We start from the raw sequence: 23,720 nt of genomic DNA on the forward strand, positions 1-23,720 counted from the left end.
AGTTTCCATAGTGCTTTCTATCCATTTGTCAGTTCTGAGTTTGTTTAAATATATATATATATATTTAATTTCCGTAACAAATTAGCTTGCTTCTCAGGGAAGTGTGGATATGAGGCATATAGGCTGAGCTGAATAAACTTGAAGCTGCAGATTAGTTTTCTTAACACATTGCTCAGCATTTGGTCCTCTCTGCAAGTTTCTTCTACAAAATGTTGAAGGGTAAGATAGGCGAGACCAAATCTTTATTCTCCTTTCAGCAGAAAATTCTAGTTAATGTTTATTCCTCTTCTTTGCCTTCCCTTTCTCACTCCCATGTTTCTTGTAGGGTGACTGATATGAAGAAAAGGGAAAACCAGCAAAAATGTTTTCTTAATAGTTTGGATCTTTTTCAGTTGATGTTTTTTTAAAAACTTCACTTACAGATTTTTTGCCAGTGATTAAATCTGGGTGTTTTTACAACAACCATTGCAAAGTTTTATAGATTGGGTCTCATATTCAAAAAACAAAACAACCTGAATCATGTAGGTTTTGATATGCATGCCAAATAGGTTATCTATACTGATGTCAATTAAATTCTGAATGGCCAAGCCACTAGATTATAACCACTGCTCACAGCTGCTTGTCTGTGAAACTGAAGGCTCTGTCCTTTAAATATTTAACTTGGATTATTTCCTTGCATTAATCCTTTCTCAGACGTAATTAAACAGGTGATGAAAAACAAATTGCAAATATAGTTGTCCCTCATGTTGGAAAGAAGAATGCTCGATGGCCTACATTCACATAAGTAGTGGGAAACTGATTCATGTATTGCCTACGCTTGTATAGTGTGATGTATCAGTTGCTGTGGATCATCATTAAAATTGTGGAAATGACAGTGTGCTTTTAAAATATATGGCAAGATATGCTTTGAATAAATGAGGCCAGCTCATAAAATCAAAAGGATAACATAATAAATAAAATTCCAGAAACCTGAGCATGTCTACTACAGCTTTGCCCTCCTTCTGACTGTGGTGTTGATGTTGGCAGGCAGTAGGCTGTGATCGACAACTTGGGAGCAATGCCAAGGAAGACAACTGTGGAATCTGTGCAGGAGATGGTTCGACATGCAGGCTTGTGAGGGGACAAGCTAAGGCACATGTCTCACCAGAAAAAAGTAGGTTGCAAATTGATCCTGTGATGATTTATCCTTGACTATGTTTTCTGCTTGTATATTAACACACATATTGCAGAGTATGACCTTTTCACTATATACTTGTTTTAAGTTTTCCAAAGCTACTTACCCTGAAGTCTGTGCTAGATTAGTCAATTGAAATTCCATGAGGGATACCACACATAAGGGTATAGCTAGGAAAGAATTTGAGATATGCATTTTTTTGTAGAGCAACTTAATTCGTTCTATCAGGAATAACCATCAAGATACACATCTTATTTTAGAGGGTGTCCTCATGTTGCAATCTGTGTGATGCTGCAGCAATGTTTTTAAATCATGGAAACATCTTATAGATGGTTTTATGGAAATTGTGGCGTGTGATTGAAAGTGCCTGGTTTTCAACTTAACTTTTTTTTTTTTAAGTGCCTATAGACAGTTGAACTTCAGAAGCAAGTTAACTAATTCTATGGTACAAAAGGCACAAAGTGGAAGGGAGTAACACTTCTCATTTTTGTGTATTTGACTCAAATTCTGGCATTCCTTCTCAAAATAATTGGCATCTTACTGTGAGTAACTTTGCAGGTCTTAGCAGTATTGAGAATACAAGAGAGGGATATCAGAACTGAACCTTGTACACCTTGTATAAAGTGTACACAGAGGTTTGCCTCTGCTTTTTGTTTTCTTTGAAGCTGCAATTTCTCCAGTTGAACAGGTTCTTCTAGCAGATGAGAGGAGAATAGGCACAAGCCTATAGTTTTATATGCTCTCCACCCTCACAGATGATGCTCTGTGTAATCTCATGTGTCCAGTGTACTTATCAAGTGGGAGTAGCAGTTGCCTCATCTATTTTTATTTATTTATTTGTTTATGGACACACAATGTGCATAAGTATTTGTCACATGGAGATGGAGCCTCTGGGGTCTGCTACCTTCCTGCACAGCCACAGATGCTAGGGTGATGATCACATGCTATTAAAGTCAATATGCAAAGTTCAAATTAAAGCAGGTATTCTTTAAATGGAAGAAGCACCTGTCTCAGACAGCTGCAGATACTTTAGTACTGTTACAGTTCAGCCTGCTAAGATTTCAGTAATGCCCTGACTTTGGAAAAAGCTGTTGTATATTAAATGATGTTTAATTCTTATTGCAGTATGTATATTTCTGTGATATTTTTATGACACTGTTTGCAGTATGCTTCAATGTGAATATAATTTGAAAAGCAATGTATGGTATCTTAATGCATGTTACTGTACAGTGTGATTATTTGTATTGCATAAGTTCTGTGATTCAATACATAAGGTAATCTAAACTAAATAACGAATATTTTTGTGGCAACCTCTTTTAAAGTCACGGAATTTTTCACAAGTCAAAAAGAACCTTTTTTTGTGTGTGTTCTGGATGGGGTATCAATGTCAGCATTTCCTTGTCTTTACTCGAGGCCTTTTTCATAGATGAGAGAATGCAGTTCAGTAATTTATAAAGTTGCTCATCCTGAAACACTGAGCAAAAGTCTTGAACATTTGTACCGAGCTGAAAGAGCTTACATGGAGGGTTGCTCTTTCTTCACTTTGTCATATCAAATACTACACTTACTACTACTTAGTAAATAAAGCAAAGATGAGGAGGTAAAATGGATCTGGTTTTGAAACTGTAATTTTGTGACAGAAAATATTAATTTTTGTGATGTTCTGACACAGGTTAAGAGCTGACTACAGCTGACCTCACCTGGTGGAAGGTCTCTTATTGCTTTGAATAGGTTCTGAAGAATACCCATGGTTCATTTTTATTTATTTTTCCCTCTGTCAGATTTCACTGGCTCTTGAAGAGTTCTTTAAAATGAGATGAAGAAAGACTGTTCTAGGGAAAGATGTCAGTTACGTCAAGTTTTGCTTTTGTCTTCCATTGCAGCAGGTTAGATTGTATGACTGAATAACCATTCACATAAGGAAAACAGTACACATGCTACTAAACTCAGAACTTTTGATGATTATTTGGTATTGTGATAGTGGCAAAATCTTTTTTGGGTCACGTTGTTCAACACTGTATGGAAAAACTTCCATATAATCATCTTGTGTGTGAATGCAATGTGGAAATAATGCCATACTTTCTTTGTGCTAATGGTAAAGGGAGGTAGACTGTCTTCCAAAGCTTAATTTGGAAGCTTCAGAGGTATTGGTGAGAAGTAAAATTATCAGCATATGACAGACATATTTAAAAGGGAGCTTGTAAGGTTGTGAGCAGGATGTAAAATTTACTGTGCAGTGAGGCAAATTAAAGGTTTGTAAGGAAAACAAGAACCAAAGATTTTATTATGAAAAAAAAAAAAAAAGAGAGACATTAGGGGAAATGAAAGTGCCTAGATATCTCGGTCCTAATTAAAAAAAAAATGTAGGCATTGATAAATAATTTCTCATACATGACTTACCTTGTTTTATTATCTTTTTTAGTATGTTTTTATAAAAAAAAAGGATGCTTTGATCAGAAAGCTAAAAAGCACTGAAAGAAAGCTGCCTGATTTGCAAATATGAAATGAACTGTCATTTCAAAAGTTCTTTATTTTTTTCCACTAACACTTAATTGCCTTTGAAAGACAAAGTAAGTTAGACTTCTGCCAACAAGCCAGATTCTAACATTCTGTTAAAATGATTAAAGGTTTGACTAATGATATTCAAACAGAAAGTGTAATAGGTTGTAAAATGTACCGTCCCATTGGGAAATGAGATATCATGGGCCTGATGTTTCTAGTACTAAATGCATGGAACTCCCATTAACTCTACTGCACTTTGTGCACATGGAAAAATTGTAGGATTGGGCCCTGATGTCTGCTTTCTGCACCATTATTGGCAAGAAACGGTAGGAAAGTGTTCTGGTTCTGATACCAAAGAAGAAGAAAGATGCTGGTTCTGAAATTAACAGGGAATTAAGTTGAAGACACAGACTTGTCCTAATCTAATTTCATTTCATTCTTAAAAATCATTAGATGCTTGCAAGCTTTCCTAAGTTTTTGCTAAAAGCTTAATGCAAAAGAATTCAGTATAGATTTGTAACATTTTTTTTCCTTCTTGCCATGCATTCTATTTCGTGTGGTACCACATAATCTACTAATGGTTAATTACTGTCACATGTTTGTTGAGTGCCATCAGCTGGCTCAGTTATCTGACAACCTGCTACCTTATATCTTTCTTCCTTCTTTGAAATCAATATATATGGAGCCGGTAACCCTCATTGTCGAGGTTGACTGATACTTCACTTTATATGAATGACTTTTTGCCAAAATTCAACAGTTGGGTCAGAAACTTTGCATGCCAGGTGCTGAGTGTTTTGGAGAAATTTCAGCCAAAATAACTTAACATATTCCAAGGAAAAACATGTTGTTTCCCATTGTCTAAACATTCTTGAAACCTTTTCTTTAATATGGCTTAAAATCCCTTGTTACACTTGATCACAGGTCAGGGATTTGAAATTTGGCAGGCAGTGGTCTTGTGTGCATGGACAAGTCTTTTTTTGCAATATCTGTGCACATCAACACATTTTACTTACAACCTTTCATGAAACAAACAAACAAAAAGCCCTTTTTCTTCAGGCTCTGTACAGGCTTCTTGGATGTTAACAGCTAACATTCCTGAAAAAAAAATCCTCTTTAAGGAAATTTATTTATTTATTTATTTTAAATTTAATTTATTCTTAGAATTCTTCTTAGAATAAATTAACTTAATAAATTTTCTTCTTAGAATAAATTAACATATTGCAATAAATTCATATATTGCTCTTCCAGAACTAAGGTTTTAAAAAGTGGCCTTGTGCTTCCTTTTGCTTTCTTCTTTGCTACAGTGTGGGATGTGTACCATGGGATGAACTATCAGTGACGCTTCCTGTCTCACATTCAAGCATTATGGAAGGCAGTTTGCAGATAGCTTCTGACTCTCCCAAACTTCGTACTTCTAATGGAGAATGACAAGATCATATGAGGAAAGGGATAAGACCAGATGAGACTAACTGAACAGAAAAATTCAACTTTATATTCAAAGGGTGAAGGAAAGATAGATAAGAGAATGTGGGAGGAAAATGTGGGACTGGCTGTACAGATACATTGGGTCAAGGAGTAAAAGGAAGAGTGGAAGACTGAGATTAGATAAGGAATCTAGGATGGGAAACAAAGTAAGAAACACTCTGAGAAGAAGGGGAGAAATCAACTGTATGTAAAGCCAGGAGAGGGAATTGGGACTGCTTTGGCAGGAAAACCATGTACAGGGAGGGATAGGATGCCAATATGTTAGTGTTTCAGTTTGAATAAGGAGTATTCTCTTTGAAGCAAATTTCCTGATGGTCCTAATATGTATTGCTCATTGTTTCACATCATGGAGAGTTCTTGGAGGACATTAACTGAATTTATTGGATGAAGCTAAACTGGAAGATGTGCCTCAGAAAAGCACCTAATGTTCTCCAACAGCTAATGAATATGCAGTCTATGGGATCAGACTAGAGTTAGTTCAAAGTAAGGTACCAGAAAACATGCGAATAGTGCAGATGCTGGGTCTTCAGCACAAACTGTTACAGTATACAGATTCATTGCTATTAAGTTGTACTGCTAGTAATGCAGGCATAGATGGACTGGCACTAGGCAGGTGAGTCACAGAGAGAAGCCCTCTTTTGCCAAGAAGGTTATTTTTATGGAGGTTTAGAAATAACAATGCCAAGAACAGGGCATAAAAACATCTGACTGTTCCCTGTTCTTGGCAAGTAAATATAATATGCGCTACTGGTGCCTATGCCATGTGCTGCAGCACTAGAGTGCTGGTCTGCATAGATGATGAAAATCTCATGATTCCTATGTTAACACACATAGAAAAGGTCTGCCATGAGATTGTTTCCACTCCTGATAACTGGTGCAGGTAGCTCTGTACTACACGAGGTAATTCCTCGTTTTTTTTTTTTGTTTGTTTTGTTTTGTTTTGTTTTTTAAAGAACCTAAGAAATGTTCAAAGTTGTATCAAAGGGCACTTTTAAAGTTGCTAAATCATGCACAAGAAATCAAAGAAAGTTAGAAAAAGTGACCTGTGCAGTTATAATTTACCCCACTATGTGTTAGGATACAAATGTGAATTATACTATTTGCGGGTCCTACCTGGGAAAGCAGAAGCCTGACATCTATTTAGTATCCTTTTAGTTCTGGCTTTGTGTCTTTGTTCAATGTGGCCTCCATGGTTTATTTATGACACTCCAGTTAAGGATGCTCTGAATAACATTTTTAATGAAGAAATTGAGTGTCAGGTTTTAGATGAAGTCGAAGGATGTGCTCTGTAAAATTTGACATGAGCATAGTGCATCATGATTTGAAATGGAGGGCTTGTGCATTGTAGGAATTCTGGTTCCTGGTGGTTTCATTTGTTTAATTGTTCCCCCCACACCCTAATAAACAACTAACTGTAACTCTACAGTGTGGAGACTGTACTGCACTTCTATATTTCTGTGAAGGAAGAATACTGTCACATTTCATCATGGGAATTTAGTTTAGTTGGTTTATCTGGGGCTATTGTAGAAACTGTGAGGCCTCCTTTTTTACTTTTGTGATCTTTTATCTTTTGTGAAGAAATTCCTCCATAAGGACACTGGCTATTTGATTATTTAGTTTGTAGTGCATCCCAGCAAATCCTGAAAATACTGAGATTTGTGTAATTCTGCATTAGAATGATGTTACGAATAGACTTTTTTTTTTTTTTTTTTTTTCCACTACATATTTTTGGGAGCTTGTAAGAAGGATGTTTCTTCATACTCTCATGTGTACTTGGAGTCTCAGGTGATGGTATCTTGCAGTGTTCCATAGGGTTGGTGATTCCTGTCCTTTCCAACGAAAATTGTTTTCAGAATCAGAATAACCAATCTGTCTTTTGCTTACTGCTCATCTAAATTTTCTCCAGTGCATGCGCATTTTAAAGAGGTGTCCCAAAAAAGTTGTAGTAGAGAATAGATAACTAAAATCTGCCACAGTAGATGGCAGATTGAGGCCACAGTATCCACCTCAAAAGCAGATAGCCGCACGTGAATTACTCAGCGGTGCAAGGAGTGGTGCTCTGAGCTAAGGAGTCAGACTTGAGTCAGAGGACCGAGGGATGGAGGTGGGAGGGCGTGAGACTGGAGAGTGAAGGACTCAAGGACAGAGGGCGTATGCATACAGATTTTGCCATGTGACTCTTAGGGTTAAGTGCATAACTGCTGCTGTTTCCAGTAGCACATACTTGTCTAGGTCAGGTGCCTTTTAAAGAGTATGTAATTTATTTTGTAGATTCTTGTCATTAGGCAGGTTAGCACACACCCCAGCACCAGAATCTTCTGAAATGAAACATAACATCAGAGCAGATAAGGGGAGCCGCTGTAATGTCTCCAAACATTTTGAGATTTTCAGTTCCCTTGTGCTGACAGTTGTTTCTGGACTATTGTGTTTTGAGTGCACAGAAGCATTCAATCAGACCTGGAGGACCAGCAGATAAGTGCTGAGCAAATACATGGAAAGAAACAGTTTTTATAGGCCTGAAATAAATCCTCTGCCCTACAGTAAGAGGAGAGAAGGAAAAATCCCAACTGGCCCATATGTGAAAGAGTAAATGGGTCCACCATGGCCCACATGGAAAAATAAATAAAACCTGCTGAATTGGATTGTGCTCAGGAATGTGGCTCCTTTATTTTGATCCTGGGGATTAGCTCCCAGTCTTACCATAGCAGGGAGTCTGATCTTGCTCTCATTGAAATCCAAAATCTAAATCCACATTAACACCATAGAAACAGGATCAAACCTTGCCATCTAAAGTAAAAGCAATCCAGGAGCTTAATCAGCCAAGTGTTGTGTGTAGTGTGTGCACAAGTATTTGCTGAGAGTCCCAGGTTAAGAGCAGAGTGCCCATGTCAACCAGGAGCCAAAGATGCCTCAGAGTCCCTCCAAAACCCATACAGCTGAAGTGGTGCTAGAAGAGAGGGACAACATCTCACTCATCTGTTTCTTAGTTGTTAAGGAGAACTTTTTGACTCTAAAATCAGATTTTATAGTCCAACATTTCTGCGTGTTTCAGATGATTTAGAACTTTTTTTTTCTTTCCTTTTTTTTTTTTTTCAGTTTAAACAAGGTCAATAATTAACATTTGAAGATATGTAAGAAAAAAAGAAAGAGAATTAGAAATCCTAGGTATGGATTTCAGTGTAGCAGTTTCCCTGTTATGTCTTCATAAGAGCACAGTGCTTTTAACGTTATGGATCCTACTGATTGCACAGCCTAAGAACCATCGTGTAAATAGGCTTACAGTGCCTTGTGTCCCTTTAAGGATATGAATGGCATGGTTACAGATGAAAAGCAGAGACCTTTGGAATATATGGTTTTGGAGCCAGAGCTGGGTAGTCATAACTACCACTTGGTAGGAAGTTAAAGCTATCTTTCAGGAGAAACTGAATGAGTCCCTTAGGTCAATGAAGTCCCATTGTCTTCAAATTCCTTATCTTCATTCAAAATTTCAAAAAATCTTTTTTTTTTCTTTTTTTTTTTTTTTTTTTTTTTTCCATCCCTATAATTTACTTCATCTCAGGATAAGGCTGTCCCAGGCTGTACCCATCTCAGTAAGATACAAGCATCTAATACTGTCAGACTTCTTGACAGTTCTGTGGGGCTGCAGAGGTCAAACACTGTTGTGGTGGTGAACTTAGTCATCTCTTCTAATGCAAATAAAATACTTTCTGGTAATATTGTTTCTGCTGCAGAAAAACACCAAATTTAGCACCCCCATGAGACTTTTGGACCATATCAGTGAGTGCTTTGGTGAGGGTGGAATGTCTGTAGTACTGTTAAAGGAATGCGAAGCATCCTGAAAAGGGATCAACAAGGCCTGCCGTGGTGAGCAGAGCTTGCTGTAAGGAGGTGGAGGAAGCACAGCAGAATGACCCTGGTTGTTCTCAAGAGGAGCAGTCCTACACATCTCTGCACATCTGCAAATCTGGGCCTCGTCCATTAAGTGCAGAGTACCCTTGGTTCCACTTCAAAACAGCAGTTGCATGTATTCAGAACTGGTCACGATCAGACTCTTATTTGAAGCTTTGTGCTGTAACTGCTGGTTGGTTGTCAAGACGGGATACAATCCCTGACCAAGTAGGGACAGATGGGCCCCTCAAACCTGCTTTCTCTCAAATGCTGTAGAGCACATATGAATTCAGTAGTTATTTCCTTGCTTTAAAGATATACACATCCACTACCTTCTGGCTATCTTTAGCAATTCGCCTGATGAAAAACCAAGATGCAAGAAGATATTAAGTGGTTCAGTAGTTAATGTTTTTTCCAGGGCTCCTTAAATGTATTATTGTTCTTACTGTAGTATTTTGCACTCTGGTGGAATACCCAAGTATGAAATTAATAAAGATCATATTTTATTACATCCAAAATAAATTGTTATATTTAAATGACCTTCCTAGAAATTGGTGATATAAAAATTGTAACATAAGAAGGTGTTTATTTCAGAAAAAATAATTGCAGTATTTGCTTGAAGTATCCTGAACATTTGGCAGAATTTCATACTTATGCTAAGGAGATGTAAACCAGAAGCTGATAATTTAGCATCTACTATAAAAGGGTCTGGTTTAAAGTGGAAAGAAACATTCTTCAACTCTTTTTTAGTTCAAACTAAACTCAAATATTCTTCCTCTAAATATTGTATGAGTAATTCTGGAGCAATGCATCACTGACCTTCAGCTAAAATTACTTTTTGAATTTGCAAGAATGAGCTCCTGGTACCCCAGCCTCCTGTTGTATGTTAATGCCATCACTGAACAACCCCCTACGGGGTGTGCCTGCAAAAGGTCCATGTTTGCAGGTTCTACCTCAAAGTGGTACTGTAGCTTGGCCACGATGGAAATGGAAGAAAACATGTTGGTTCTTCTCCCCTTCTTTTGTGGATATCCTGTTGTGCGTTGTGCATACCCTTTTCTGAGGGCACTGGTCTTGTTTGCCTGGAAGACTCTAGTCTACTGTTCTGACTGTTAACTCAGCTTGCTTGGGCAAATCATAGATTTCGTATGTTTGAAATGGAAAGTAATAACTTTCTGCCTTTGTAAAATGTACTGAAGTAGGTGTGTTGTACATTTATATATGAAGAGGCTATTCAGGCAGCTAAGAGCTGTTTTGTATTGACATGTTCTATTCAGGGCTGGTTTGGTTTATAGTTAATTTTAAATTGGGGCTCTTACTGGAAGGAATGATCTTATATGGTAAGTTAGATGTAGACGCTCTGTTATAATATATACATTATAGCTAATATATATTTGCTTTTAACTGGTCTGTAATTGGTTAAGGGTTGGTGTTAAGTAGATGATTTATTTCCTGTAAGTCCTGCCACTTATTAAAGTTGTGACCTGCAGCAGGAAATGAGGTGTGGGCAAAATGAGACTGAACAGCTGCAGGTTTTTGTAAGGGGGAAGTACTACTTAGCAGATTCCTTATGTCAATTCGGTGATTAGGAAACAAAACTAAGACAACAGAGTGTAAATATGTTCCTAATACATTACTGACATTTTGGTTGTTTTTGTTAATAGCAAATAATTTTCCAATAGCAAGAAAGATTTACAAGTCCATGTGTAGGTCTAAATAGCTACATAGCATAGCAAACGGACTCAGTATACTGTACTTAATAAAATAACATATGATTATTTTTAATAGAAAAATTGTGAAACCTGTTCAATATTTTCTTAGACACATTTGACAGTTTTCAGTCTAGTTATGTGATGTGCAAATTCCCTTATGTAGGATAACTTCTAAAACAGTTCTTTAATTTTCCTAGGGGAAGAAACCGTGATTGCTGTACCACATGGGAGTCGCAGTGTGAGAATTACACTCAAAGGACCAGCACACCTTGGTATGAGTGAGCTGTTTTATGTATTTATTCATAGGCAGAAGGACCTTGTATGTGAACTTATCCAAACTTTGAGAATATGGGTAAGATCATGACCTTGATTCCTCTTCCGATCTTCTATGTCTAGCTTTGACATAGTCCTACTGAACACCGAAAGTCTACTTAGTAAAAAGATATAGTATAAACACTGGTAGTTTCTTAATTCATTTAAAACAGAGTTCTTATACAAGAAATGTAAAATTAGCTACAGCCTTAAAATACATGCAAACTGTTCCATCAAAATTACTTAGAAAGGGTTGTGCGTGGGATTGATTGCACTCATCCCAGCACAAGATTTCTGTTGAAGAGTTTCAGATAGAGACAAGACTTGTAATGGACTGTGGAGTCTAGATCAACTCTTCAAATCCATAAAAGGACCAAACATGATAATTTCCATGTCTTGTGTGAAGGAAGCATTGTGATTTAGTTCCATCTGGATCTTAGCACAGTCCTGTGATTTTGGAACTAGGAGCAATTATGGACATGTGTGAGCTTAATCCTGCAAGCTGTTGGCTATGTTAGCTCTAATTCAGCCAAGCACTTAAGTGCAGGCTTAACACTAGGCATGTAAATTGTCTAATTGAAATCATATCTTTGACCTAAGAGATAATAAAGACACTTGGTCGATGAGCAGTGTTCAAGTAAAAGTAATCTAAGTAAAATGAAGTAAGGTAAACAAAAGACATGAAATAATCTACACAAGCAATGTTTCCTTGTAATACTTTTGGTCATGATGATCTATGAGAAACAGCTTGCTATTCTGTCAGGTTTCCTCTTTTTTTTTTCTTTTTTTTTTTTTTTTTTACTGTGAGGCTGATGATAGTATCTATGGTAATTTCTTTACCCATCAGCCTGCTCTAGATGTAGACCTAATCATTTCAATGGTAAGTGGGGCTGCCATACCAAGCAGTGAACTAAACCATTCATTTAACATTTTGAACAACTTTTTAGTAGTAGAAGTGTAGGGTTTAGTCTGAATCACAGATGTAAAAAGGACGTTTTTTGCTATGTGATATGTAAACAGAAGAAAGAAATGCATTTTAATTGAAAATTGCTCTTTCTGTTTGCTTTGAAGAAAATACTGTCATTTTGAAGAAAGAAAATTGAATAAGACTTTCATTTTAGAGCAGCTCTGTAATCACTCCTAGACACAATACTGATATCAACAATGTGCAAAGCAAAACTTAATCTTAAAATAAACAATATTCGTGCAAAAATGTCGCAAGGAGTGTATGAAGCAGTTGTCTTGATCGCTGTGAGTCGGGACTCTTGTTTTGGTCTTTCTTATTAGTTCTGCAGAAGGAAGTTATTGTTTCAACTTCATATGAGGAAAAAGTACTGGATTCAGTGGCTCCTGGGGGATTTCTGGAAAGCTCCAGAGGAATGCAGCAGCAACTCGTTAACTAAGTACAGAGTGCTCCTGGCTTCCTACCCAGGGTGGTTCCATAAAGAAGCTGTGGCTTGGCATTACCTTTGTTAGCTAGTTCTCTAGCTGGAAGAGAATTGTGAAATGTTCCTTTAACCACTTCCCCCAGCACATCTGTTTGCAAATCTGTGAGCATTTAGACGTTTGTTACCTAAAGTATTTTAAACTACAGAGGTAAAAAACAAGAGACAGCAGTGGGGGCTGAAGGTTGGAGATTGCAGTGCTGCCTAGTCAAATCTCAGTAACCTATGTTCCTGAGGATGTGCTTTAGGCTTATTTGTTTGTCCTTCTTTCTAACTGCACATATGGTTTTGGGTGGTGTTTGTCACTTTCAATATCAAGTGATCTTTGGTCTGCAACTTCATGGACTTAAGTGAGAATATGCTGGTATAAGTACAAGTAAAGGCAGAATTCCAAAAATAATCACTTATAATTGCAAGCTCCATTTGTGAGACATGTTCTTCCTGGCTTGTAAGGAGCTTAGTTTACCAGGTGGGCAGAGATTAGTTACTGCAGAATTTTATACTGCCTCCTGTTGCCTGTATATGTTTGCTCTTCAAGTAAAAGCAGCAATAGCAAACTCTCAAAGAGCACTATGGAGTGTCTGGCACTTTTCCCTTTATCCTGTGTTCTTTTGTGCTTCATCCTGGGCTTTATGATCTGCTCTTGTTCCAGGGAAGCACAGCTGTTGGATTAATCAAAAATGGAAATCTGGTTGGAGCTGTAGTGCACAACAGATTTGAAACAAATAAATGCTCTGAACACTGTTTTGCAGTCAGCAGCTTATGTTTTAGAGAGAGTTATTATTTCTTTGTAGCTAGTATTTTGTTTGTGTTTATGGACAACTTAAGGATGACTTAACATAAGTAACAGTGTCATCAGAGAGCATGGGTGTTACTTTGATGATGCTTTTGCCTTTTTTTTTTTTTTAACAGATAGGTCTCTCTTACATCTGTCTTCTTGGGTTTCATGAATTATTTTGTGGAAAACAACCAAATAATTTGTATAAAACTGGCTATGAATGAAATATTTCACTGTGTTGGTTTCATTTTGGTTTGGACTATATTATGGCTTTTTGATCGGTTGTTTTAAGACCATTATAATCAAAAGAAAGACTGAAAGTTCCCTGAAATTAATCTTCCAGCAGAAGAAACAGGAAAAACAGAAGCAAATATTTTTGCAAGTGGCTAATGCTAGATAACTGAGTTCATGAACTTAGGGAGGTTAAATTTCACTAAAAAGAACTGAAACTCTTTTCCTCTTTTTGTCAATTTCTTCTTCACTTGCAGTGATTTGCGTCATTTGACAACATTTAGCTATAAATCTATGCACTGCTTTGTCTTCTGACAGTTACTAAGAGGACGACAATGTTGCTTGTATTTTTAAAAGAATGAATTGTTTTATTTTGGGCCACTGTCTTGTGCTATGTATGAATAAATTGCACTGATAAGAGAGGTTTTGAGCAGCAACATTACTTGCTCCTCCTTGCCCTGGGAGCAGGAACTGTTTCCCTGGAATTCTTCCATGCATCCCTAGACACAGTGAGAGATCTGCAGTGAGTTCCCCTTGTTGCTTTGCTGTACTCCTGCCTGCCACTAAGAGTGGGAGGCTTTTGCAGTGTGTCTTGTAACTACAGCTGGTAAGAAATTTCCATAGGGGTTTATTTTATTTATTTTTTTAATCCTTACAGAGGAAGTAACACAAAGTAAGACTGTTCTAGGTCTTTGGCACCTGTGAACATCTTGTTAGAAACACATGATTAGTCAGGAGAATTCCCTGTCCTACGTGTCTAGAGTCCTAAAGATCCAAGGAAATGTTTCCTTAACTTAGAACGAGGAACCTGATTGCTGAAGTAAAACTTTGAAACTCTAGTTTCACATGAGTCCTATACTCCTGAGGATGCTATTGACTTTACATGGAGTTGAAAGTATTTGAGATCTGCCAATTTGACTCTTATTCAATAAAATGACACAATAACAGGCACCATGAATTAATATTTAATGTTAAGCAGTGTAAGTTTGGTGTCAAGTCTTACAAAAACTTAATCCAAGAATGCTGAGTTCAGGATATTTTTGTAATGCTGTCAGGAAAAAAACAAAAACAAAAACAAAAACAAAAAACCTGTCATAAAAACAACAAACAAATGTATGTAGTAATCATCTAAATATTTGTTGCTTTTTCTGTGATTTGTTTATCTGTTTGTGTCTGATGTAAATGCATTAGACAATGGTGCATATTAATTCCCAGGGAATTATTTTTCCACTTTGACAAAGTACAGTTGACTCATTGCTAGATTCCTACCCTATGACCAAGGAAAAGTCATTTTGTAGAAACATCATTCTTTAACCTTCCTTCTAGCCCTGTATGTGACCCTTGCTATATATAGAATAACATATACATTGAATTTGTTATTCCATAGAATAGTGGAACCTAATATCTAAAAATTTGGGATAATGTTGGTGCTTTTTTGAGGAAGTTAATTTACTCTAGAATGGCATCTCTGTCTATGTTGGGTGTGCTCCAGATTTGAGTTTTAGAGGATCTTAAGAAGACAGTAAAGATGCTCTTGGAGCAGCATCAGAATATGTTTTCATTGCAGGTAAAAAGAGATGCTCTTCACATAAATTATCTAGTCCAAATTAGATAACTGTAAAGTATTAAAAATACAAGGTACTTGGAGAAAGAGGGTAATTACGACTCATTAAAAGGTTCCTTTCAGATAGGCTTGAGCTCATCTGAGAGCTCCAGTTTCAAAATCAAAGGTACCTACCATTGATTTTCTGCTATTTTAACCTCTCACTTGTGTTGTGATAGCTAACCTGGATGAATAATAGGCTGTATTATACAATTGTGACATTACACTGAGTATGACAGGCATTTTAATTATGTTATTTAGGCATAGGTATGCCTCTAGCATAAAGTCTCTGCCACATGGAGCTGAGCATTTCTACCTGTGTATTAAAATCAATTTCTAGAGGGTTCTTGTGGAGAAGATGCCCTGGAGGCAGCCACAGTCCAATCACAGTAACTATGGGCAGAGCAGTGACTCTCCACTTAACTTTAGTAAAGACAGAGAAGAAAGTTAAAACATTGTGGTAAGGCAGTATGTGATTTCTTACAAGGAATGACAGCACTTTCATGGCTAGATGGTCCTCCAAAGCCCTTTCCTGCAAAACTGACAGATTTTACGTTAACTTTTTATACATTTCCATAACAATCCTTTATTTAAAAACTGCATCTAGTATATCTTTAATATTTATTGCTCCTGCTGAGTTTTTGAGGGAGTACCTCTGTATTTGATTTCAGTAACAGGATTAGGAGATAACCCAAAGGAAAAGGACCAGGTTTTTAAATTGCAAAATTTTATATCTCTTCCACGAGACAGGATGAAACAAGCTGACTGTCAAGATCTAGCACTTTAAAGTGCTTAATAAGTTATTTCTAACTATTCATTAAAATGATGCTTATCTTACTAAGTATCATATCTTTTTTTTTTTTTTACAGTCAGCATTGCCTTATTCCATTTTTCTATGAACTCATTATTCATGATATCATGAGCAAAATTGTGTTGTTCCAAGTCATTTTACAAGCAACTTCTGTGAAACAACCTTTGAGTAGTGCTGTAAGTTTACTTCATTACTGTAGAGCCTACTGCATTCTGAAGACTTCCTCAAACTATCAAAAAATGGCTGTGAATCTCTTGAATCATTTTCTTCTTTTTTATGTTGCTTCATTAGGGAGCTAGGTTGAATTGTCCAAACCTTTTTTGGGAAGGCATTCAGTATTTTAGTTCTGATTTGGAAGAATTGGTGAATTTACAATGACATCTGTACTGCAGCTATTTTTCTTGAAAGATGTAGGAATTATATGTGCTTGTGAGCAATATACCATTCTTTAGAATTACTGTGGGGTTGATTTTATCATTTAAGATATCTCCTAATTCTTAAAGTATCTGTGGTATTTCAAATCACTTCAAAGCAAAATTTAATGCATTTATGTAGGTGTCCACCAAGCAAAAAGGCAAACTCCACTATCTCACATTGGTTGTAAATGCTGCTGAGTATTTACCTGTTTTTAAGAAAATCAGTGAACTACTTATACAATATACACAAATACACTTGGGAATATTCTTGTCTAGGCAAAGTGTTGGGCCTGTTTTTCCCTGTTGTACTTGCACTGTTTTGCTTTTGGTGAAGCTGATAAACAATGAATTTGTTTAGTTGTACCTTATTCTTATTTTTCATGATCACAGAATCACAGAATTTTCTAGGTTGGAAGAGACCTCAAGGTCATCGAGTCCAACCTCCAACCTAACGCTAACAGCCCTCCACTAAACCATATCCCTAAGCTCTACATCTAAACGTCTTTTGAAGACTTCCAGGGATGGTGACTCCACCACTTCCCTGGGCAGCCTGTTCCAGTGCCTCACAACCCTTTCAGTGAAGAAGTTCTTCCTAACATCTAACCTAAAACTCCCCTGGCTCAACTTAAGCCCATTCCCCCTCGTCCTGTCACCAGGCACGTGGGAGAACAGGCCAACCCCCACCTCGCTACAGCCTCCCTTGAGGTACCTAAAAAGAGCGATAAGGTCGCCCCTGAGCCTCCTCTTCTCCAGGCTGAACAAGCCCAGCTCCCTCAGCCGCTCCTCGTAGGACTTGTTCTCCAGGCCCCTCACCAGCTTCGTCGCCCTTCTCTGCACCCGCTCAAGCACCTCCATGTCCTTCTTGTAGCGAGGGGCCCAAAACTGAACACAGTACTCGAGGTGCGGCCTCACCAGAGCTGAAAAATAAAATGATGTTTATGTGTTTTTGTTTGTTTGTTTGTTTTGTGGTGGTGTTTTTTGTTTGTTTTGGTTCTGTTTTGCAGGTGTTTCCGTACACCTTTAGGAAAACTTTCCATTCTCAATACTGTGTAAGATTGTGTCATAGGTTCTGGTACAAAGTACTAGGAGAAATTCTTTTTCATTTTGTATTCAGTATCAGATATCATAGAAACAGTTGAATCTGATTCACAATATCAGTTGAGTGTTTTTGTTGTTGTTGTTTTTTGTGTTGTTTTTTTTTAAGCAACTTGTAATTACTGTAGGAATATATATATATATTTAATTAAGCTGCTGATCACAGATCAGCTACTGCTTGCCAGTTTATCCTTTGTCCTTTTCTATAACTGGTTGTCTTATTCTTCAATTGTTAAGAGGCCATGTGGCTGTGATCAAATGAAATGAGCCCTTCCTTATTTTAAGGACATTCTTCTACTTGTTTTCATAAATCAATCTGAAGAGAAAAGGGATAAAGGGAATTCTTTCAATGTCATGCAAATATCTTTTTCCCACATTAGTGATTTTATGAGCCTTTATTGGAGGAAAAAAAAAAAAAGAAAAAAAAAAAAAGAATGCTCTTCATTGCAAAATAACTGTAATTCTTTCAAGAAATGAATAGTTGTTGGAAGAACTGGCCATTGTTGGCTGAGGAAGAAAAATGAGGAGTCACTAAAGAAAGTCTAATTTATCTGATCCTGTCTCTGGGGATATGTCTACGCACATTATATAATGTAAACTGCATTCGGTCATTGTAACTGTGTCTGCATAATTTATACAATATAAGCTTACAACATTTGAACAAAGTATGAAGATGCTTTAGATTAGTATTTCTATTTTTGTCCTGCCTATGCAGTATTTATTGGTATGAAACTACTCCATTCTGATACACCTTTATCCATGACAGGCTTATAGTAGTATTGTCTGCTCTCCTTTATGCAACATAATGAAAGTATAGAGGAAATGGCTAGCTGGAAAAATCAGTGATACAGCAGACATAAAGTTGGCCTATTGCTAGTACTCCTGATGAAGGTGGAGTCTTCAGGTGAGATTCCCATGCCAGCATTCACCTGACGTGGGTAAAATCCTGCAGAGTAGTACTGCAGTGGCCACATTGGCCACTGACCCACATGCCAGTCTGTGGCACCTGAATTCTTGGATTTATAGCTGCAAAGTTAGTAGAGCTATAAACAGAGCAGTCTTTGCATCCATAAATTCAAATGATCACAAGTTGGTGAAACAGCAGCTTCACTTAAAATCATTAAAATAAAAACATTTTTTGAGCTTGCTTATAGTAATATGTAGTCCATGCCTTTCTCATAAACTGCCTTGATGGATTGTTACCAGACCAGTGTACTTCAAGTCATGTCTTGCTGTGCACATACACTGTATTATGCAGATCCCAGAAATTCTGCCTTCCTTATGAGTATCTTCCTTTAGCTTTGTCAGCTTATAGTTCAGTCAGTTTACTGGAAATGACTCAGTCCTAAAATCCTTCATCTGTCTTCTGGAGGTTGTGGTCTGTTAGTTTAATCTGTTTCCAAGGAATGTAGAACAGCACAAAAAGGGTTTTCATCACCACCTGTTCAGAGAAGGGGACATACATCAGGCATTGCTGCAGCTACTGACCTCCTGGCCTTGTTTTTTGCTAACATGGGAAATATTTCGAGTTAAGTTAATGACCTCTGCAATGGGTAGAGTGATAAAAGTATTGAGGTGAGTAGTGAGTTTGATGCCATTCAGGCTTCTCGGGAGACTGATTACTGAAACTGCTACTCTAGAGTTGCATCAAGTATAAGTTATTTTTCTTTGTATTAGTTCTATCCATTTTGTGAGTTTAAGCATGTTCTGCTGAACGTATGGCTTTATAACTGTGTAGAGTGCTTGCTCTAGGAAAAACTGTCTTAGAAGTGCTTTTGGTATGAAAGATTAGTATGATCCTGTATTGACACATGCAATCATGCATCAGCCTATAGTCTGAGGTGTCTCACAGATATTCTGTATATTCTTTTAATGCATTTATACTGCTACTTCTTGCAACGCAAAGTTACAAACATTACTTTCTGAGTTCCTTGAAAAGAGAAAATATCCTGTTTAAATTTACAAGTTGCATGTTTCTTCCCTAGTTATAGAGTCAAAGACACTACAAGGAGAAAAAGGAGAACACAGTTTTGATGCTCCTGGAACATTTGAAATAGAAAATACAACTGTTGAATTTCAGAAGAGTACAGACAGGGAAATCATAAAGATCCAAGGACCTCTTGGAGCAGATTTCATTATGAAGGTGCGATGTGTGTATGTATGTACAAGTCTACTAACATATTGCAAGTATCTGTAACAGAGTAGGCAGCGGTCCATCAGGTTATAGTAATACAACAAAATATTTTATATAGCAAATAAGAAATCCTAACTAAAGCCCAGAATTAATTTATAGTAAGCATATCCAGACAAATTAAAATGTTATGAGGTTAACATCTTTAGTGTGGTAGAAAGTACTATGGCATCTTTAATGGAAAAATGTCCAGGACTTTTCTAACTACTACTGAAAGAGTAAAAGCATAGTCCTGTGCACTGGATTGATGTTAATCCAATTGAAGACTGCCACCTACTGAATCTGAACATTGCTTCCAGCAGCACCCTAAAATCTCCTTTAGACATTGCTGATCCAACTACTTTTTCTAATTCTCTTATACCCAGATCACATATCGATGTCTTACATCATATATGTACATTTTTTTTTTAAGTAGAAATGTATCAATAACTGCCAAAGGAAGGTAGTCATACAATTTTCCACTGGAAATTGCATGCATTTCAGTATTACCATGCCACTTGCCTTTATCTGTTTTGCTGTAGAAATTGGCTTTCAGTGATGTTTATTATTCTGCACTTTTGTTATGACATGTGCAGTAATACCTGCCTAAATATGAACTAGTATGTTTAGGTCAGTTCTACACTTCCCCTCCAGCAAATTTTTAATATTTTGCTGATAAAGAGATAAAGAAGAAGAACACAACTGGGAGCTTTGCCAAGCAAGGATTGATAATCAAATAGTCGTATTAGTACCTTGAAAATTTTGAAAAACAAAGTAATATACAAGAGTTTGACCACTGGAAACTTAAATTTACTGTTACTCTGTCATTTCTAGAGGTTCTATGCCTCTTGTCATATTACTGTCTGCACTGTTGTTACATATGAATTATGTTTTGAAATGTCATGAACAGTGGAGTACAATATACACATGTGTTGTAATGGAAATTTCTCTAGACCAGGTACTCTGGATCCAAAGAAAGTGTGGTTCAGTTCTTTTTCTATCAACCTATCAGTCATCAGTGGAGACAAACTGAGTTCTTCCCCTGCACAGTGACATGTGGAGGAGGTAAGTAATGGTAATTCTTCAGAAGTGTTTACAGGTGAAGATTGAAAGTGGCTGACCTACAACTTTCATCTACATCTTGTTATTTGAAATGTTTGTGTTTCTTTGCACACTGGTAGTTCTTCAGAAAAATACATGCCAGAGTAGCAGGTAAGTTGGTTCAGTTAGTATGAGAAAAGTTTTTCATCTTGTATTACCGGAAGTCAAGCTATCATAAGTAATGATCACTTGAGTAAGATCTTTGATTAAGATATAAAGATATGTGTCATGGTTTAACCTGGCCGGCAGCTAAACACCACACAGCCGTTCGCCCACCCTCCCCCCTCCCTTTCTGGAATGGGGGAGAGAAATGGGAAAGTGAAGCCTGTGAGTTGAGATAAAGACAGTTTATTAAGACAGGAAAATAATAATAACATTAATAATAATAGCAATAATGATGATAATAGTACTACTAATAATAATGTGTACAAAACAAGTGATGCACAATGCAATTGCTCACCACCTGCTGACCGATGCCCAGCCTAACCCCGAGCAGTCCGGCCCTCCTCCCCCGGGTAGCCACCCCTATATATTGTTCAGCACAATGTCAGATGGTGTGGAATACCCCTTTGGCCAGTATAGGTCAGCTGCTCTGGGTCTGTCCCCTCCTAGCTCTTGCTGCACCCTCAGCCTGCCCGTTGGCAGGACAGAGCAAGAAGCTGAAATGTCCTTGGTTGGTGTAAGCACTGCTCTGCAACAATTAAAACATCAGCATGTTATCAGCACTCTTCTCATCCTAAGCCAAAACAGCATTCTATCAGCTACTAGGAAGAAAATTAACTCTGTCCTAACTGAAACCAGGACAATATGGCATTCAGAGTGGAAAATATTGATTCCTAAAAGATATTTTGGAGAGTAAACAAAGAAATTAAAGGAGAAAATAAAGATAATTCAGAGGTTAAAAGAAGGCACTTCTAGCCATGGTGGTAGACATGAAGTTGAGTTTTAGAACACTTAGTTTAGAAATTAGTTACACAGAACGCAGAATAATAAATAGAATTTAAGGACTACTATCTACTAGCTACTATCGACATCTGTGACTGTCTGATCCTAGACACGTGGTCATGACTGTAGTTAGAGCAGACGGTAGTATGTTGTAGCTTCTAGTCCTGACTTAAACACTACAGTTTATACAATGCTTTGATAAAGTGCCGGTCTGCTTTGCTACTGCTTATCCAGCCTAGTCCCGTTTGTCATATCTCGTTCTGGAAGAAGCATGGCCATGTGTTGAGAGGAGTTTTTGACATCACAGATAGCTATTTAAATTTAGCCAGCATTACCCAGGTCACCTGAAAAACAAACTGAGAGATCCTTTAGTGATACTGGTGTAGTGATTTTCGAGGAGAGTACACACATGGTTTAAATAATTGCATGGGACATGAGTAAAAAGCATCAAAGATGTTTAAGGCACAAGTAAAGAGTCTGGGGATCTTTTGATGGACCATCTACTTTGGCACATGCACCTCACTTTAATCTGAAACACAATATAAATGTGTGGTTCCACGTGAAACTACTGTATCTTAAAAGATACTTGGTCTCCTGAATTGGAACACTTACTAGACATGTGAATGGCAATACATATTCTCTGATGATTCCAATTAATTGTATTTATGAATTTTACCTAATCTATGTGACAAGGCAAGAAGTATAAAGCTTCGCAGTTATTTTTGAGGACTGCGTGTAAACACAAAGTTAGTGGCTCAGATATGGCCTTATTCAGACCAGTGTTATGGTTTGAAAATTCTAGGCATATGTTAATCTCTTTGAAATTAGTCCTTGTTTTCAGTGCCCTACTTTGTGGCTTTTTGGCTGCATGTCTACAATATGAAGCTTGTGTCTTAATCAACAGAGCTTGACACTCTTAATGGCAGTTCAGAGAGAGGCCAGTGAGTGAAAAAGCTCAAAACCAAGCTACTGCTTACCCATGAAAGCAGCAGTGCTAGGAATGGCATATTACTGAGGCATGCAGAAAAGTTTTATTACAGCTGCATGATTAAACCTGTTATCTAATGCCGATTTGGTATCCAAATTGTGTGTTTGGCATCTCTCACTGGCACTAAAAGAAAAAGTTCCTCATAACAGAGACTTGGAATCACTGCACCATTATTCCTCACTTGAATTCTTCTACATTTTGTTCTGTAATCTTCATGTGTAGGAAGGGGGAGTGTGACAGGGACACATCAGAAAACACAGTCAAGCTTGAATGAGCAAGAACATTTAAAAATTGTATTAACCTTGTTTGCAAGTGGCATATCTCCTGGATACTTTCAGTGCTTACAAGAACAGGAACATGCTCTGAGCACTGGAACTGCTTAGTTCTTCTTTATGGTTATCACCCTCAAGCACGATGACACTTTGAATCAGCCAAGAGACACAGAAATGAAGCTATTGATATATGATACTATAGCAATTTCAGTAGACACTGGCACTTGCACTGTTAGTTTATTGACTCCATTTGGATTTTCATTCTTGTGGTTTCGAACTTTTTTTTCTTTGCACATACCAGAACATCCTCCTCCTCTCCGCATTTTAAGTCCAAGTCAGCTCTTCTGAATGAGTCTTTTTTTCTTAGCCAAAAAAGAAACCTAGTGGTTTATAAAACTCAGATCCCTTCTGTTAACCAGTCTTTCCACATGGATTTTTTTTTTTTTTTTCACCAAGTAGTTACTTCAAGTTTTCTTTTGTTGGCTCTTCAACTAGGAATGTTCTTGAAACTATTTCTTGGTTTTCTGTGGTTTAACTTAACAAAGATTTTGGATCTCCTCTTCAATTCCTCTGTCTTTCTGTTTTAAGTTGGTGTGGGTTTTTTTTTGTTTGTTTGTTTGTTTGTTTTTAGCATTCATGGCCATGTAATAAAGCTCTTATTAACGTATCTGGTAACTCCTCCTTGGGGAAATTGTGGAATGTGTAGTAAAACTGTATGACTTTGTAGGCTCAACCTTGTGACAGGTGAGCTACACCATTACACGTACACCTGTGTCACAAAAATATGCATGC

General features: G+C 37.2%; 1 protein-coding gene across 1 annotated transcript in view; it reads left to right on the forward strand.

Annotated features, from left to right (window-relative positions):
* ADAMTSL3 (ADAMTS like 3) overlaps positions 1-23,720 on the forward strand; it is a gene marked incomplete at both ends in the record, with an annotated part of 186,210 nt that overhangs the window by 105,606 nt on the left and 56,884 nt on the right. The window contains 4 exons of the mRNA XM_084293125.1: positions 1,027-1,153; positions 10,959-11,033; positions 19,438-19,595; positions 20,576-20,687. Of these exons, the coding sequence (XP_084149251.1) occupies positions 1,027-1,153; positions 10,959-11,033; positions 19,438-19,595; positions 20,576-20,687 (472 nt within the window). The remainder of the gene's footprint in view (positions 1-1,026; positions 1,154-10,958; positions 11,034-19,437; positions 19,596-20,575; positions 20,688-23,720) is intronic.

Source organism: Netta rufina (assembly GCF_964035555.1).
Source record: "Netta rufina genome assembly, chromosome: 11".
NCBI classification, from domain to species: domain Eukaryota; kingdom Metazoa; phylum Chordata; class Aves; order Anseriformes; family Anatidae; genus Netta; species Netta rufina.